This window comes from Falco peregrinus, chromosome 4 (assembly GCF_023634155.1).
Source record: "Falco peregrinus isolate bFalPer1 chromosome 4, bFalPer1.pri, whole genome shotgun sequence".
Lineage (NCBI taxonomy): Eukaryota > Metazoa > Chordata > Aves > Falconiformes > Falconidae > Falco > Falco peregrinus.
The window spans coordinates 99107192-99122450 of NC_073724.1; the positions used below are offsets into that span (position 1 = coordinate 99107192).

General features: G+C 45.7%; 1 protein-coding gene across 1 annotated transcript in view; it reads left to right on the forward strand.

The window, feature by feature from the left end:
- FLT1 (fms related receptor tyrosine kinase 1) overlaps window positions 1-13987 on the forward strand; it is a 117068-nt gene extending 103081 nt beyond the window's left edge. The window contains exons 23-30 of the mRNA XM_055802709.1: window positions 393-515; window positions 1658-1769; window positions 3399-3498; window positions 4874-4979; window positions 5072-5202; window positions 5622-5706; window positions 6578-6669; window positions 11963-13987. Coding sequence (XP_055658684.1) covers window positions 393-515; window positions 1658-1769; window positions 3399-3498; window positions 4874-4979; window positions 5072-5202; window positions 5622-5706; window positions 6578-6669; window positions 11963-12167 — 954 coding nt within the window. The 3' untranslated portion in view covers window positions 12168-13987. The remainder of the gene's footprint in view (window positions 1-392; window positions 516-1657; window positions 1770-3398; window positions 3499-4873; window positions 4980-5071; window positions 5203-5621; window positions 5707-6577; window positions 6670-11962) is intronic.
- Window positions 13988-15259: the final 1272 nt, after the last annotated feature.

Sequence of the window (15259 nt, forward strand, 5' to 3'; positions counted from 1 at the left end):
AGTCTCCATAGTCCATAAACACAGGATCATGGCTGAAGGCAGTGGGTCAAGCTCATTCATTCAGGGAAGATCTTTTGGGTGTGGTGGGTTTTTTTCTTCATTTCAATCTATATTAGGTAGGGAGGTCCAAGTGAATCAGCACTTTCCCTGCAAATGTCAAGGGGCTTAAAAATTTATCACTTTCTGGACTTAAGAATTTTGTTTTTTAAAGAACTGCTACTGTTTACAATAGCTCCATGTAAACTATAGCCAAATTCCCCCCCCAAAATATTAAATTGATCTCTCAAATAACAATAATAGTAATAATTTTTAAAAGGATATGGGAGACAGTCAGGAAATTTGTGGGCAGGATTAAGGAAATGCAGTTTGATTGTGAAACCATTTTATTATAGTGCATTCATCGTGACCTGGCAGCCAGAAACATCCTTTTATCTGAGAACAATGTCGTGAAGATCTGTGATTTTGGCCTTGCAAGAGATATTTATAAGAATCCTGATTATGTGAGAAAAGGAGATGTAAGTCAAGATGCTGTTTATTTACCCAAATGTTTCTAACATACCATTTCAAACTGTCCACCAAAATTCTCTGTAGATGCTCACATTCCCTGAACTTAAGAGCTTGAAAGCTATCACAGTTTTTATGTGAAGATGAACTATCCAGATGCTTTGCAGATCTGGAAAGCATTTCTATCCTCAGGCATAAGGCTTGGACATGCTGTTTCACAGCTCTTCCCTGTTAATACTTCAGATATTTTTTAGATATGTTTCTTGGCTGGCTCAGCATAGCCCCCTTACTCAGTAAACTTCTTCCAAGGAAACCAGTCCCTCTGAAACAAGGTGCGCATTCCTCAGTGCACCCAGTGTCCCCAGGTCCCCAGGGCCAAGCAGCACCTCGAGCAGCTGAGCCGGACTCACTGCCTCCAGCACCTACTCTTTTTTTTTTGTTGTTTTTTTTGTTGGTTTTTTTTCTGCTGCTGCAAAAAGCAGGCAGTAAGCCCCCTGCCAGGCCTGCTGTGAAGGCTGGGTCAGCAAACTATGACTGCGCCCACTGATGCCATAGGAACTTGGTGTGGGCTTTGGGGTCATGCAGGAAGTCTCCTTCTGGAGGTCTCACCCACCTGCCAGCTATTCCCTCATCCATAAATAGCTTTCAGGGTTTACGGCACTACATGCTAGCTGGGAAACATTGTTCACATAACTTGGGTGCTGCTCAGGAGACCCTAACAGGCTGCACTAAGGGATTTCAAGGGTTGCTCATATACTCCTGCAATTCAGGCTCTGAAAATTCCCCCGAGAACATCTCCAACACCATCACAGAATGATTTGCATTTGGATGTAGGTTGTCTCCCTGTCTCTAGGCTGCTGGCAAGAGACATCTGCATAGCGCCACATCCCCATAAACAAAAGACCTGGCCACTCTGGTCACAGGTTTCCAATGTCTAGTGTTTTGTGCTACACATTTTAAAAATGACCTTTTATTCTGACAATTTATTTAAAAAGCATCTGAATGAGTGTGAGTTTATCTTGACTGCCTGTAAGGAAATCCCACAAGTTACTGTTTGAATGGTAATTATTTACATAATAAATAGTTTATTAATCTACAATTAAATTATTTTAGGCTTTGAAAATAATAGTCACCTTTGTCTCTTTTACTCCAGGCTCGACTTCCTCTGAAATGGATGGCTCCAGAATCCATATTTGATAAAATCTACAACACAAAAAGTGACGTGTGGTCCTATGGGGTCTTGCTGTGGGAGATATTTTCCTTGGGTACGTTACCTGTGCACCCCGGGAGCTGGGCTCAGCAGCAGGGACTTCATCCTGGGGAAAAGCAACCATTACCTTCCATGAGGTTTTCCAAGGTCTTTAATAAGGAAAGCCCTAAATCAGGCAGAGGTGGGGTGTGGGGGTAGAGGGGAGAACTGTATGTATCGTGCCTCTGTGACCTGGAAATTTTGGTGCTTGTAAGGACACTGAAAGCTGACTTGCCAGGCTGAAAACTTTAATGGATAGCATAGCTATCTGACAACTTTACCATCTATTCCTGCCATAGGCAAAACCTAAGCTTCCTTCTTTTCTGTGTAGAAACCCTTAGCAGAGATGCAGAGCAGCACAGCTGGAGCAGTCACAGCGTTTTGACTAATAGCACAAACCAGGAAAACAGAGCAAATTTTCAAGTGTTTTTATTGAATGTGGAGCCCTGTGGGATAACACACAGCTGTGGGCCTGGATCAGCAGCTGCCAGGGACCGAGGCATCCCCTCCTGTGCCGCAGATAGCGTTTGAGACACCAAGTGGCATGGGCTGGGTGCTCCCTCAAAAGCTTACTTTTCCTGTGGGAGCAAGGGAGCTGAACACACACAGAGGTCTTTGCATGTCTCAGCCTGTGTCACCCGCATTTCCAGCCTGGGAGCAGGTGGTTCCCCCAGCCCAGGAGGGACCCAGCACACCCCTCACCCAGGCCACTGGATGCAGTGGGAGAACAAGGATCTGCACATACGCCACAGAATGAACTAGAACATGCAATCTGAAATAAAAACTCAGTGAAGATTTGTTCCCCCCTTTCTTTCACGTGGATAAGGCAGGATACAAGATGTACACTGAGTAGGAACAACAATGACCGTCAGAATAAAAGAATCTTAATTGGGTTCAACATAGAGGCTGACAAAAGAGGCGAACAGCAGAGGAAACAATACTGTACAATTCTCAGGACAATCAATCATTTATTAGTTTAAATACGTGTTGTTGGTCAGCCTGCCAACTCTTGTGATTTTTATGGTCAGCCTCATACTACATGTTGGTTTTTTTTCTTAAGGCCCCATCTCCTTGAACCTGGTGGACTGTCTGACTCTCTGAAAGGTCTATTTTGCGTTTTTCCTTTCATTTTCCTTTTTCCTGATTTTTTTTGTCTACAGAAAAAAGGCCAACAGCACTATCAGACTGCATCTTAAAAACACAGGAACTAGAAGAATAATGCACATGTACTGTAACCTGATTTAAAGCCATGATTTTACTATTTTCAAGGTGGTTTTGAGCATTTTGGGTTTGTTAATACTCAGCTTACTAGAATTTGGGGTGGTCCAAACCAATAAAGACATCAGACCTAGCTTTTCTTGAGGGTTCTTTTTCAAATCAGATGCATTTGTATTTTTTGCATTCAGGCCAGGTAAGCACCACCCATAGTGCTTGCTTTGATCTTGCCCTGCTCCAAGGACCAGCCCCCTCAGCAGCAGTTGCAGGCAGGGCCCAGACTCCACAGTGGGGGATGCCCCCAGGCTCCCAGCTCTGCAAGCAGATGCTGCACACGCGAGTGTTGGAGGGGGATGTGTAGGGCCAAGGCAAGGTCACAGGTACCCAGGTCAAGGCCTGTATGACCATGTTCTCCCAATGTCACCTCCAGGTGCCTCTCCTTACCCCGGAGTCCAAATAGACGAGGATTTCTGCAGCAGACTAAAGGAAGGCACAAGAATGCGAGCCCCGGAGCAAGCAACCGAGGAGATGTAAGATGCCTTTCTCTGCTTGCTTTGTATGCCGCTGCCCGCCCAGGCTGTCTTGCAGATGATGTACGAGTCTCTGTAAAAAGTACCCCGTGGCAATATGAGGAACACCAACCCAATGCTGCCTCGTATCTTCTTGCTGTCGTTAGCATCTTCTTGTATCTCCCCAACCCTCGCCCCCCTGGCCCTCCTGTGGCTTAGGAGAGGGTGAGGAGGGACGTGGACCTGACCCTAGGGCATGACCGGGGCTGCGCTCCGAGGGGAGCTGGGTGAATAGCCCAGAGGAGGAAGGTCATTCATTCCTCTCCAAGTTTAATATTTACCAATGTGCACACAGATAAGTGCTGGAGGAATGTGAACATTATTAACATCCTCTTGACTTAGGATGCGACAGCAGAGGCTTCCTCACAAACACGCAGGTGATGAGGGTCCACCCGTTCCCAGAGGTGATGCCTGATGGCAGAGGAAGGTGACAGGGACCCACAGCCTCCCAGCGCGTGTTGACTGCAGGGTTTGTCTAAGCCCTTTCACTGCAACATCAGCTGTTCCTGCCTGGTCCCCTTCCTCCAGGTGCAGCTGACGGCTGCTGCTGTACGGCCAACACCTTTTCGGAGGCTGGGGGGGTGTCCAAGTGAGACGCTGAGTTTTCAGTCCCTCTACCCTGGGAGTGGGATGGAGCACCCTGCCTGGAGAGGCACCTGTAGCACGCTGAACATGCACCCCATGGTACAAATCCTTAGTGTGAACACATCCAGGGTGTTTTACCTCTGGAGGAAAAATCAAGTGTGTATAGGTGTCTTCACTGCCTTTTCATGTGCTACATCATGACTCTAAATAGCAACACTTACCAAAAAATAGTTCTGAAAGAAGAAAAAGGATGCAAGCCAGCCATGCCTATCTGGGACTATTACCCATTGGCTAATTTTATTATCCTAGTGACAGTAGATAAGAGCTTTTTTTTTTTTCCTCTTCCACATATTTTATTGCAGGAAGGAAAGCTTGACTTGACCAATACAAGGAAGTGACACATTCATATAAGTCAACTTAGGATGTCTTAACTTAAACATTGCCAGCTAATAGACATTTAATACAAAGGTTTAATGCTTAATCAGGAATAAAAAAAGAAAGTATGACTAGTTGGCTAAATTATTCTTTTGATGTGGTCTTCCCAGTGTCTTGTGGGAAGAAGCAGTTTTTTTCTGGTTTTGCGAAACGTTTACTCTTATACTTTTAGTAACAGGCCTCAGTGCTGGAAAGCATCTTGGTAAAATTAGGCTGGCTCAGGAGTTAACTCTATTGATGACAAGCTGTCAGAGACTGCACTGCCTTGGATCAAAGTGAGCTGTAATCCCACCCCGCTTTGCTTTTTTCCTCACAGCTACCAAATCATGCTGGACTGCTGGCGAAGCAATCCCAACGACAGACCAAGGTTCTCTGAGCTGGTGAAGAAGCTGGGTGACCTGCTGCAAGCGAACGTCCAGCAGGTACTAATGTCATGACCACGTGGTGTCACTGAAGCAGGGCGACCGGCCACGTGGTCCTAGGAATAACGCTTTTATTTCTTATTTCCATTTAGGAAGGCAAAGACTACATACCCCTCAATACAATATTTACAACAGAAAGTGGGTTTCCCCCTGCATCTGATCCTTTGTGCAATGAAAATATTTCTGTTACAAGCTCAAGTTGTGAAAGCACCGAAAATGTCAGGTAAGATAAGCAGGACTAAGACCGAGTTTGTTTGTTGGGTATTGCAGCTCGCTGCAGAGCCTGGTTTGGACCTGGATGGCAGAAAACACTCAGAGACACCCCACATAGCCTGAGTGTCCCACCAGCCACCAAGCCACCACCGCCAGGATCCCATTGGGCTGGGACAGCCCTTAGGGGATGTCCCTGCCCAGGGGGACCATCAGGTCACCGGGCTGGGGCGCTGTGAGAGGGGCAGCTGTGTGCACCTCGGGGCTGGGGGCTGAGCTGTGGGGAGGGGTCTGGCTAACAATTCCTTCTTGTGTAAACTGCCTTGGTGACAGTCAGGCACCTGCTTGAAGAAACAAAGAAATGCCTAGTGCTTTCCTGCTTATGCACTTCACACTTCCACCAAAAATTGTCCTGCTTTTCTTGTTGAACAGATACATAAACACTTTCAAAATAAAACCACCCCAGCGCATAAAGACATTTGAAGAGCTTCCCATCAAGGAAACGCTTTTATTTAAGGTAAGTGACTCCTGGGCCAAATGGTATGCCATTTATTATTTTTTTTTATTATTTGTGTGACAGATTTATGCAGAGGGAATCAAGATGGGGTTTTACTGCTTTATCAGCTTTAATGATACGAGGTGCAAGATTAGCTGTGCTTGCAGCGTGGTGTTATCCCACTGTCCTACAAATTGGGGTCAGCACATCCTTGCTGACTATGCCATAAGCTGCAAACACTCCTCCCCTGATAAGAAATGGCTGGTGTCAGTAGGCCTGAAAGGTACAGCTGCCAGAGACCCACCTGAGTCTCACTGGTGTCAGAAAGCCAGTTAAAACCCCTTGGATTTGTGTTTTCACCTGAATAGTAGCACACAAAGGAGAATTGTGGGTCACATTTCCATCAGAGGTCCCCAGTAGGAACAAGTCCTGTTATCAGATGGACAAGCTGGAGAAATGTCTACTAATGGGGCACACATACTGTTTTGGTGGGGGTGGGCATGGGTGAGCTTTTGGGGGAAGCTTTTAGTGACCCAGTTGTATGCATTAAGCGGTGGGAGGTGGGAAAGGCACAGTGGTGGTCACAGGGTTGAAGCAGTGGCTGGCCAGAACCTCACCTTGCATGTAGATACTTATCTTTTAGCAGTCTGTATCTGCATTAATTAGCATGTGTTTGCTGCACTCCAAAGCAAGGACAGTCTGGAAAGGCACCATGAAACACCTGGGCACTGCAGCACCTCCAGCAGCATGGAGCTGCTGTCTCTGAGAGCTCTCTGGATATAAATGACCAAATGGATGCTGGAAATCAGACCGAAAAAGAATTTAATACATTGTAAAAATAATTTTCTGTAGTTAACACCTAATAGAATTGTGTCTTTCTTTTTTCTTCAAGGATTATCAAGCAGACAGCGGGATGGTGCTGGCTCCAGAAGAACTGAAACGCTTCACGTGGACAGGCAGCAAGCAGAAACGGACACTCTTTGGGTCTGTATTTTATGTTCCTTTCTTCTCCTTCATGTTTTAGAGGGCAAAGGAGGATTCAAGGTACCTGTGATAAATCATGCCTAATGAAACTAGCTGAGGTGTCCCCAGTCCCTGCAAACACTCTTGCTGAGGCATGTCCTGCTCGGTTGAGTAAGCAGTCACACATCTCCCACACCTAACCCTCCATACACCTTCGAGGAAACAAATAACCCTCAACCCCTTTGATGCGCCTCATCAATATGATTGATTAGCATTCTGTTGATCAGCCTGATCCCCAGTTTAATGCCCAGCTGGACAAGTCAGTGCCAGAGAGTGCTAAACCAAGGTAGAGGTGGGTAACCAGGAAACAAGCCCTTGGCAAGGGAGAAGAGGAACGTGTAGCTGTGAAGGATTTGCATTTGTTTCTGCAAGTCCCCAAGGGTACCCCAGCTGGGACAAGGCCCCCCACGCTTGTTTTTGCCCTTCTTTTCCATGACTCAGCTAAGCACAGCCCATTTAACACCCATGGGTTCAGGATGCTAAAGTGGCAACTTTACAATAGATGGATGTGAGGGCCTCACTTCTCTTCCTGCCTTTAAGCACTTTAATATATTGGCCACCTTCCTCCACCTAATTCCTGACAGCTGCCCAAGCAGTGAACTAGGGCTGCTCCAAGAAATGCGTTGCACTGACATGAACTTTCTGTAAATGGGAAATGTTTATTTTCTCAATGCCAAGCGGTGTCTCAGTTCCCAGCCGCTGTGAAGCTGGCAGCATCCGTGGCTGGTTTCAGCTCGCTGTTCTCAGCCAGCCCAGGGACTGCCCAGACCCAACCCATCGTTCATCTTATGCTGGCAGGAGGTCAAGGCCATCCTGCCATCCTGCCTGTGCCGAATTTGTCAGTGACTTGCAGCTGGGCAAGCCGGGAGGTGTAGTATTGTCTCAATGAACAATTGGAGCTGGCTGAAACGTGCGGTCAAAGCAGAGAGGACTTGCTTCAAGAAGAATTCCAATGACTAAGAGGGCATTGGTTGAATGCATAGACATATGTAGTAGGAGAGCGTGCATGCTCACACGGCCAAAATACGCAGCGTGCAGGGTAAACGTGCTGCTGGCAGGAGTCTGCAATGGGGCACTGCTTATGCGTGGCAAAGCCGGGGTGATAAAAGCCGCTCCAAACAAGTGCTGGGAAACCCTTTCTCCTGCCTTGACCTTTCAGAAAACAGGCTTGTAAGCGATTTTACGGTACTTGTAAACGTATGGTACTTGCTGGCAGATTTTATCTAGGCATACTCTCCTTCGAGGGGCCAGGTATTACAGAGCTTGGCATGCATGTGGATGACTGGATTCCAAAGGATGCAATGTTTCCTAGAAGTGGTTTAATCAGTTTTTTCTTTGCATGAATGTGACATTTTTGAAGGCTGCTGTCAGTCAGCCACAGAGACAACATGGCAACCTCCCCAAATGAAATGCAAGAAGTGCCTTTTTCTTTGCGTGGCACAGAATACATGGAGGGTACCACAAGCATCCCTCTGGAACTGCTTTAAGGACCATTTTCAGTTGCAGAAGGAACAGGAATGCTTGGATGGGAAAAAAAATTGAACTCAGCAGTGGCTGCTAGAATGTAAATCCTTGGGGAAACAGAGCAGTTGGCTGAGAACATACAAGGTCATCAGGCCTGCAAGCTAAACAAGTGGTACTGTAGCATTATGCCAAAAAGCACTCATGTATGTGAATGCATACAGTAACCCTTTAGTCTGCACACGTTCCTAGAAGCGGTACCTTCTTAGCTAAGCATCTTTTACTCAGGCTAAATTGGAGCAGTAAGTAAATACTCTGAAAGTCGTACTGAATGCTGGACAAGGGGGAGCCTGGAGGGCTTTGTCACACATCAGCTGAGCTAAGCAGATGCATAGCCCTGCTTCTTCCCGTGCATCTCAAGCATCCTATTCTGTGGTCCTACCCCATCTCTTGTGCTGACATTTCTGCTTGGCTTGCCTTGCAGAGAGCTGGCTCCGGTTGCTGCATTATCAGAAGAACGGCCCCAGAACCATTTCTGAGCAAGCAATAGCAGCTCACCGCCAGGGCAGCTGGTGCCAGCAACAGGCCAAGGCAGGGGTCACCGCCCCACCCCCACCCCCCCATTAGCTGCAGCTTACAGCTAGATCACTTTCACTGTGATGCCAAACCACTCCCAGACACTCACCCTCACACTGTAACCCTCAGCACTGCAGTTTAGGACATAGATGCAGGCAAATACACTCGCACCAGCAGGTGGGTCCTGAGCAGAGACTGAGGGTGCTGTAGGGCTGTGCCCTGGCGGCTCCCCACTCACCCACAGGCTGGCCTGCCGTTCCCTGGGCTGCCTGTTTCCCTGCTGCCCAGGGCAGAACGATTGGACTTGGTGTGGTTTTTTCTCAGTTCAAAGCACCTGAAACCGCACGAGGCAGCCAGGTGGGGTGATGCTTTCAGACCAGCACAGGGGTGTTTGTGTGTGCTCTGGAGGGTGGCATCAAAAGGATTCAGACTCAGCAGGGCCACGTCTGCCATGACAGTGCTGAAGGACTCCCCAAGGTGGAAGGAGCCAAACCTGGTGCATCCTACCTGTCCCCAGAAGTGCAGCCAGGGTTTGTTTTAGAGGAAACTGATCAGTTGACTCCAGGAGAGAGCCAGTGCACACACTGGTGCTTACTCAGCATGACCAGCCTGAGAGACAGCCCCTGGGGAGTGCAGAGAGGGGAGACAGCTCACCTGGCAGTGCAGGGGTACCCCACCGACACAGGCGCATCCCCTTCCCCTCAGGCTTCCACTGTTGTGGAGGGAAAGGCACCAACACGCAAAGCTCACCCTTGGTTTCGCGATAGGAAACAAGCATCTGCCCAAAGCCTGGTGAGCCACTCGGGCCCAGGTGGTGGCCAGGAGCAAAACAGAAATGGTTGCTACATGTCTTGGACTTGCTGTTGCCATTGAGATGAAAGTAAGCGATACTGTGAACAACATAAAAAGAGTTAAGTCTTTCCTAACATAAGGCCTTCGGTAACAAGATCCCAACAGAAAGGTTTGGGGGCACAGAAAGAGCAACCTTCTCAGCTCTGCTCCTTTGCAAGTGGAAAGGATCCCAACTGTAACTCTTTTCTAGCTCTTCAGTACTGGTGAAAAACCTCAACCCAAGTAAGCCAAAATCCCCAGGCTGGAGCAAACCCTTGAGACAAAGCAAACTGCTGAGCCAGAAAAAGTGAGAACTCCACCACTAGTGAGCTGGAACAAGCATCTCAAGAGCCGCAGCCAGCTTCTAACCTCACTCCATTCTTGAATCTGTCAGGAAAGCAGCAGCCATTTCCTCCAACAAATGATCCCAATTACAAACCAACTAGACACAGTTTCTAATTTACATTCCTAGAGTGGAAAGAAGATAGTTCCCAGCTAGTGACGCTTCTACAGACTGTAAGCTCAGCCTCAAAATGAGGTCTCACTATGGATGCCCAAACCCCGTGGGCTCCCTCAAAGTGCTCTGTGGGAGTGTATGCCCAGGTACAGCAATGCGCTCAAGGTGAAATTAATAGATGCAGCTCTACTGCTATAAAGGTTTATTAATGAAAGTAGAAGCTAAGTCTAGCTCACAAAAAAATGTTCAGGATGCAAAAGCCTGATGATGAAAGAAAGGATCAAAGCATGATGATGTCAAGGCTCATAACTTTGCATGCACACTCCACTTTTGCCAGCCCACTGCTCCCCAAGACTCACAACTACAATGTAAATCACAGAAGCACTTCTCTTTAAACCCATCACAGAAAGTCCACTGAGTCTGTGACTAACCTTGTCACATCATTATGGAATTTATCCCAAGGCAATTACTTCTCCATCTGCCAACAGATGCAATATAAAAATACGGGATGCATCTGCAATCCTTATCGCGAGGGCTCCTCCCCATGAACTCCTTCCATCCGCAAACAAATGTAACTGGGTGGTATTCTTGGGAGGACTCTCCTACAGTAGGACAGAAGACTGGGACCACACTCCTTAAAAAGGACACAGGCTTGTGAGTTAACAATTCAAGAAACTGTGATATCTAACTGAAACTGTTACTTCTCCATTTCCTAATCAGGAATGGTCCTGTGCTACCAGTTCTGTGCTTTACTTTGTAAAGATCTAACAGTACAAATTAAAATGAAAAGCAAAACCCTGGGCTTCAAAAGCCTCAGCAGATGTTCTGACTGTCTCCTCTGGAATTCAAGACTAGGGCTGCCAATGTTCCTGACCTTATAAATGGAGAGGGGTGGAGTGTCCATGAACTTATAAAAACACAGGGGAGAGAGTCTAATTTTAGGCACTGCAGTCCAACATATGTTTACATTAGGATTTCACATGTAATCAATGATGGAAAATACTCTGGCTTGTCCATTGTCTCCACATAAATTTTTGACATCTAAGTTCAATACTGTGAAAAAAACTCTGCCTTAACTTTCTTCATTATCGAGAGAGCCCTTTTAAGTACTGTGTGCTCTGAATATGGGTGAGAAAGAGCTGCAAGGCAGCGTCTTTAAAAGTGGCTTAGCTGAGAAGACATTAAGCCCCTCTTGTAAAAGGCATCTTATAAAAGGCAGCCTACAGGATAACTGGTCCTCTGTGGGACAGGAAAACTAATTCAAACCAGCTTCTCATGTCTGCTGCCCAGAGAAGCATAAGAGAGGAGATACCCACATCTTGTGCCCTTCCTCACACACATAATCCATTTATCTTTACAACTGATCCCAGCATGAAGCTTTGGGAACACCTATGCTAGTAGCTTTCTGCTTTTGCCCCAAGGCTTAAAACCTTTCATTACTTCACTCCCGCTCAAAAAAAAAACCAAAAACAACCAACCCACTTCCCTTAGGTAGAACATGTGTGGGGACCCTATGGGGATGCACAGCCCCGCAGCAGCAGAGGTATCTGACACTCCACGTTATTTTGCTCTACAACCAAGTTTCACTCCCTAGCACCTGCCACAAATGAGCAATTACAGCTTAAGCTGAGCAATCAAATACTCCCCTTAAGCACTAAGACTCTTAATACTTAGAACGAACACAAACACCTTAATAGTGATAATCAGTCACAGCATCTCTGTTCAGGAGTCGACTCCGGGGGGGACACACAGGAGGGCTCTTTCAGCCCTCTGTTTGGCTCTCCCACTGAGCAATTCCATCTGCATCCACGCTGTTCCCAGCATCTGAGAATTAACAAAGCTGCTTCTTGTGATGTGGCTTTGCTTAAGTCATTAAAACAAACACTTGTACATGGCAAATATGCTAACAGTGACACTGCTCTGTTACAGCATTAAAGGTGCCAGCAGGAGCAAGGAGTCAGTGCTTTCTGGAATAACCAAGCCAAGAAGTTTCTGCAGTTTCAGCTGTGACCAGCTCAGTGAATCCAAGCGAAGATACACGTACGGTAACACAGTGCTGGAGAAAATGAAAGCAAGCCATTCTCCCCCTCCTGACTACAACTCTGTCGTCCTTTATTCTCAGCCACCTGTTTAAGTAATTCTAGGCCAAGATTTAAATATGCATTTAATCCAAAAAGGTTCTTCTGAAACACTGTCATGTTATAAAACTTTGACCCAAATAGTTTCAATTATCCTAAAATTTTAAAAGATATCATTGGCTTAATCTCAGTGATCTGCTTTTCTACAGACTGCAACAAGCATATACAAAATATAGTGACATACTAATGCTTAGCCCTTGACTCTCTGAAATGCTGAACACCAACAGCTACCACTAAAATTGCCCAGTGCTTCTGAAGACCTGGATGGTCGTCGCCATCATTACAGAGAAAACTAGCTCACTGTTTGGTCCCTGGCAGCAGGATGGTATTTCATGCTCTAGTCTCCCCGCCTCTGCTTGGACTGGGGTGCAGCACCCGTGTCCTGGTTGGGAGCAGCATCTGGGAGCCCGCGTCAGGCACTGGGGCATTTGCACCCTGTTGCTGGGGCCTGTGTACTGCTGGAAAACCAAGGATCCTTGAAGAAGGATCTGCTTTGAGAGACTCGAGGGAAGCCTAATCCTCCAGGGAAGCTCCGAATTCGCTAGCTGGGGATGGGGCATTGTACAGCACTCACTGCTTCAGATGGCAAGCGCAGCGAGGAGTCTCACGAGGCAGGGATTTCAAATTTGTGTTGCAAAACACAATTGGCAAGGATAGAGCAGAACTAAGATCAGAGCCAAGCTGCAATAGGGAAGACATATCAATCGGGTTTGGACAAGCCTGCTGAAATCAAGTAGATACGCTTGAAGTTTTGCACTTTGTCAGTATGCCAACACGCACACACTGGAACCAAACCATAAGCTAGGGATATTAAAAGCCAAGCTCTGTCCATGAAACTTCATGGACCTTCTAACACTGCACTGATTATATTTTATTTATGGGAATCTGTCTGAAAAGACAGGATGGCTACTAAATTGCATATACTTTAAATGAATTTAACACTAGAGAGTTTGAAGAGATTAGTCAGAAATAAGACAATCTCATTAGAAAGTTAGGGCAGCTTTTCTATGAAGACAGTTGAATTTTGTATTAGTTACTAGTATATATGTACAGGAATAAAACTGTATCATTCACTTGCAACAGAGTTTTGTATAGCAGCTAAGAAAGGGCATCAGTGTTCTTTGTTAGAGAAGCATAAGGATGCACCATCCCCTTTCACCTTTGAATGCAATACTAAAATGAGTTGGCCATTTCACACAGTAGCACTGATGTTTTCCAAATCAACAACCACTGCCCAATCTCAGCTTCTCATGGTCCACTATAAAGACATATTAACTCAAATGCTACATATAATATGGTTCTGACCTCTTCAAACTCAGCTTAGGAGCTGTGAATTTAACCCACTAACAGACTTAAAGGCAAATGACCTTTTGCATATTACAAAGAAAAATGTTCTTGGATATTCAAGTAAAAGAAACGTGTACCACTACTTCTAAGATAAGTATCAATTCTTGATCTTCCTGGCCAATAGTTCATCAGTTTTAAGTATCTATTGCACTGTCTCTTGCTGGGACAGTATATTTGATCTTGATCAAAATGAAAGGAAAGTTTAAGGACTGTTTCTTAACTCCAAATGAGCAAAACTAGTTATGGGATGATGCATCTTAATGGAAATGTTTGCACAGTGTAAATATATAAATATGCTCTTTGTGCATAAATATTTAAGAAAACTAGACTACAAAGATTACTTTTATATGAAACCCCTAAGATTCTTTGTATGTGAATAACTCCTATTTTGTCCTGCATTTTCTGTCTTTGTATAATGTATTTGACTGCTAAATGCATATAATAAAATTTGCTTTTGAAAGAATCCCGAGTTCTGCCAAACTAGTAAATCCCATGTCAAAAAACACTGCAGCAGATGATTTCTGCTTCTCACACAGCTAAGCAGACAGTGATGGACACTTGTACCATGCCCTGCGTGCGTGACATCCCCTAGATTCAGCTTATCTGAGAAACGCTTACTGCTGTCCAGAGGCAAAAAGACAACTCTGGGGAGAGGCAATGTTTCAGGGTGGGGGGAAACAATGCAGCCCGTTGATGAACATCCATTCAACTGCCCCCCATGCCTGGTCACTTTTTCAGCTAGAAGATCTGGTGCAGATGAAAGGCCAGCGAACAGAGCTAAAGTGTCTCCAGCAAAACCTATTCTGAACCAAGTGTGACACAAGTTAGCACCTTAGGCCTGGTAGATGCTTTCTCCAAAGAATCTCCACATCCCCATGTCAACCATCAGAAGCTGGGGATGCTGCCTCCACAGAGACGTTCAGTCGAGTGCTCTCTGCTATACCGCGTTTTATAATCTGAGGGGATCTCCAAGCCACGCTGCAGATAAACTACACACAAGTACTGGAAGGAAGCAGAGATGAAACTTTCTCTGGGCAGGCAGAACGTAACTGAATCGCCTACTGCCACAGGAGTTGTGTAGCTGTTGCTGCACATTAGATAAGAGCATCAATCAAGCCTACTGCAGCTTATGTAATAACATTTCTAAACCACTGCAATTTAAGAGATAATGACTCCATGTTAAAAGTATGCAGGGAGTATTGACAATTTCACATATATTGCACAAAACTTCACATTACACAAGCATGGTCAGGATTCAATGGGTATATGAGATTTTTATACCACCAGTAAGTCATCTCACCTTTGCTGGTTAATGATAGAGAAAAATAATTTTGGGAAATGAAGCTGTCATGACTCCACATGCAAATTCTCAGAGAAATTAATATACTTTGTTACTGGGCAAAAAAGCTTAATAAACATGAACACAAGGGTACTTTAACAGTTTCCAAAATTAGGGCATGTCTACTAAAGCAGATCTGATCCGACAGAAGCAGATGTGACTTCGCTTCGGAGTTCAGGAACTGTGCATTAGTACAATTCCAGCCAACATCATCTATAAGTTTTAGGACGCCTGATGTAAGTGGCAAGCACTAAATGCACTTTGCAACTCATGACTGTAACTCTGCATTGCAGAGAGAGTGAATACAAAAGAAATATGATAGAATGAAATACAATTCTAGCACCAAAGTTGAAAAGCCCCGTATCCAACTTCAGAACTTCACATTGTCAAAATAAGGCCACG